The following is a 1,797-nucleotide window of genomic DNA, read 5'->3' as shown; positions in this document are numbered from 1 at the left end:
CCCTTTGCTTTTCCTAGGAGGTATAGTAATGTTCTCATATAGACAATATCTACCTGTTCTTTACCTCGAAAGTTTAGAAATATCCTCATATAAACAGGTTGAAGGTATCCTCATCTTTCTTGTTGAAGGTATGGAAATGTTCTAATATAAAAAATATCTACCTGTTCTTTACCTCGAAAGTTTGGAAATATTCTCATATTAACAATGTATGTTTGTTGTTGTAGGTATGTAAAAATGTATATCCCTAATGTAAATTTATGTAAAAACAATATATCCCCTTTCTTTAGCTTGGTGGTATATAAATGATCTCATATAAACAATATTCCCCTGTTCTTGAGATATAAGTCCTATAAGAAATGATCTTATAGAAACAATATATCCCCTTTCTTTACCTTGGAGGTATAGAAATGTTCTCATATAAGCTATATTTCCCTGTTCTTGAGATATGAGTCCTATAAGAAATGTTCTCTTAAAAACAATATCCTTCTTTACCTGGGAGGTATAAAAATTTTATCATCTAAAAATATGTCCCTATCTTTACCTTGAAGGAATAGAAATATTGTTATATTAACAATATCATTATGTTCTTTACGTTAAGGGTATAGAAATATTCCTATATTAACAATATCTCCCAGTTCTTTACCTTAGATACATAGAAATGTACTCTGATAAAAAATATCTCCCTATTGTTTACTTCGAAGGTACGGATTGTTCTCATATAAACAATATCGCCCTGTTTTTTTACCTCAGATGCATAGAAATTTTCTCATATAAACAATATCTTTCTTGCTGCAGGTGGACTTCGCCCAAGGAGTGTTACTGGGCTTGGACTCCTTGTCAAGAACAGGGGACTGCATAGCAGCCGACGAAGGAATCAAGAAGACCTTCAACCTGCAGATCGGTCTCAAGCTGATGGTCTTAGCTCTGGATAAAGTATCAGTTCGTCGCAACCAGACGTCCGCGTTCTTCAGGATCTGCGACAACTCACTTAACTTCATCTACACAATCAATAACGTAAGCTCTTGCCATGTGACGGTAGAAACGCTTTTGGTTGAGCGGTTTCAGAACGTACTTTTCGGATTTTCGAAGACGGATTTCGACGGTACGGATATAAATGACCTATTTCAAAACGGTATTCGTACATGGCTGAACAAATGGTTAGATACACTTCACACTGAATTAGAAAAACGTCTCCAATTCAGATGCACAATACCTATGGTGAAAGAAGAAATCCCTCCAACCAACGTGACAGAGGCATTTTTAAGTTTAATAGAAGATATTGCAATATTTTAAATTAAGAAATTAGCAATATTGATATTCAAATTAAAACGATTAACGTCATAAAAAAATTACTAAATTGTATTTTTTTTTTCAAAGCCCCTATTTGAAATAAAGTTTTGTGTTTAACATTGTCTGAACGACTGACATGGAATCCTCATACAAGACTAAAAAGACAGGAAACTGCTCGTCGATTCTGACTATTACAACATTTACTAGACAAACGGTCCAAACTTCCAATCCATAAAAAAAGACTGATCTACATGACTATTATAAGGCTTATTTGGACAAACGGAGTTGAGCTATGGGGCTACACTAAACCATCTAATTCCTCTCCAATCCAATCCTTACAGTCCAAAGTCCTTAATTCTCCTTACTTTGTCACAAATCAAATCATCCATCAGGACCTCAATGTCCCCTATGTTGCCGATTTGGCCAGTACCAGATACCAATCCTTCCATAATAAACTTCCCAATCACCCAAACCAACTCGTTTCTAACCTGGCTTCTCCTTCACTAC

General features: G+C 35.1%; 1 protein-coding gene across 1 annotated transcript in view; it reads left to right on the top strand.

Moving 5' to 3' along the window:
* Nucleotides 1–1,788, top strand: part of LOC106687669 (uncharacterized) — a 12,616-nt gene extending 10,828 nt beyond the window's left edge. Inside the window, exon 2 of the mRNA XM_014431682.2 lies at nt 796–1,788. Within this exon, the coding sequence (XP_014287168.1) occupies nt 796–1,293 (498 nt within the window). The 3' untranslated portion in view covers nt 1,294–1,788. The remainder of the gene's footprint in view (nt 1–795) is intronic.
* The last annotated feature ends 9 nt before the right edge of the window (nt 1,789–1,797 follow it).

The sequence above is a fragment of the Halyomorpha halys genome, unplaced genomic scaffold, assembly GCF_000696795.3.
Source record: "Halyomorpha halys isolate HHAL.00 unplaced genomic scaffold, Hhal_1.1 Scaffold995.1, whole genome shotgun sequence".
In the NCBI taxonomy this organism is placed as follows: domain Eukaryota; kingdom Metazoa; phylum Arthropoda; class Insecta; order Hemiptera; family Pentatomidae; genus Halyomorpha; species Halyomorpha halys.
The sequence above is the reverse complement of the archived record's forward strand: the minus strand, read 5'-3'. Positions and strand labels throughout refer to the sequence as shown.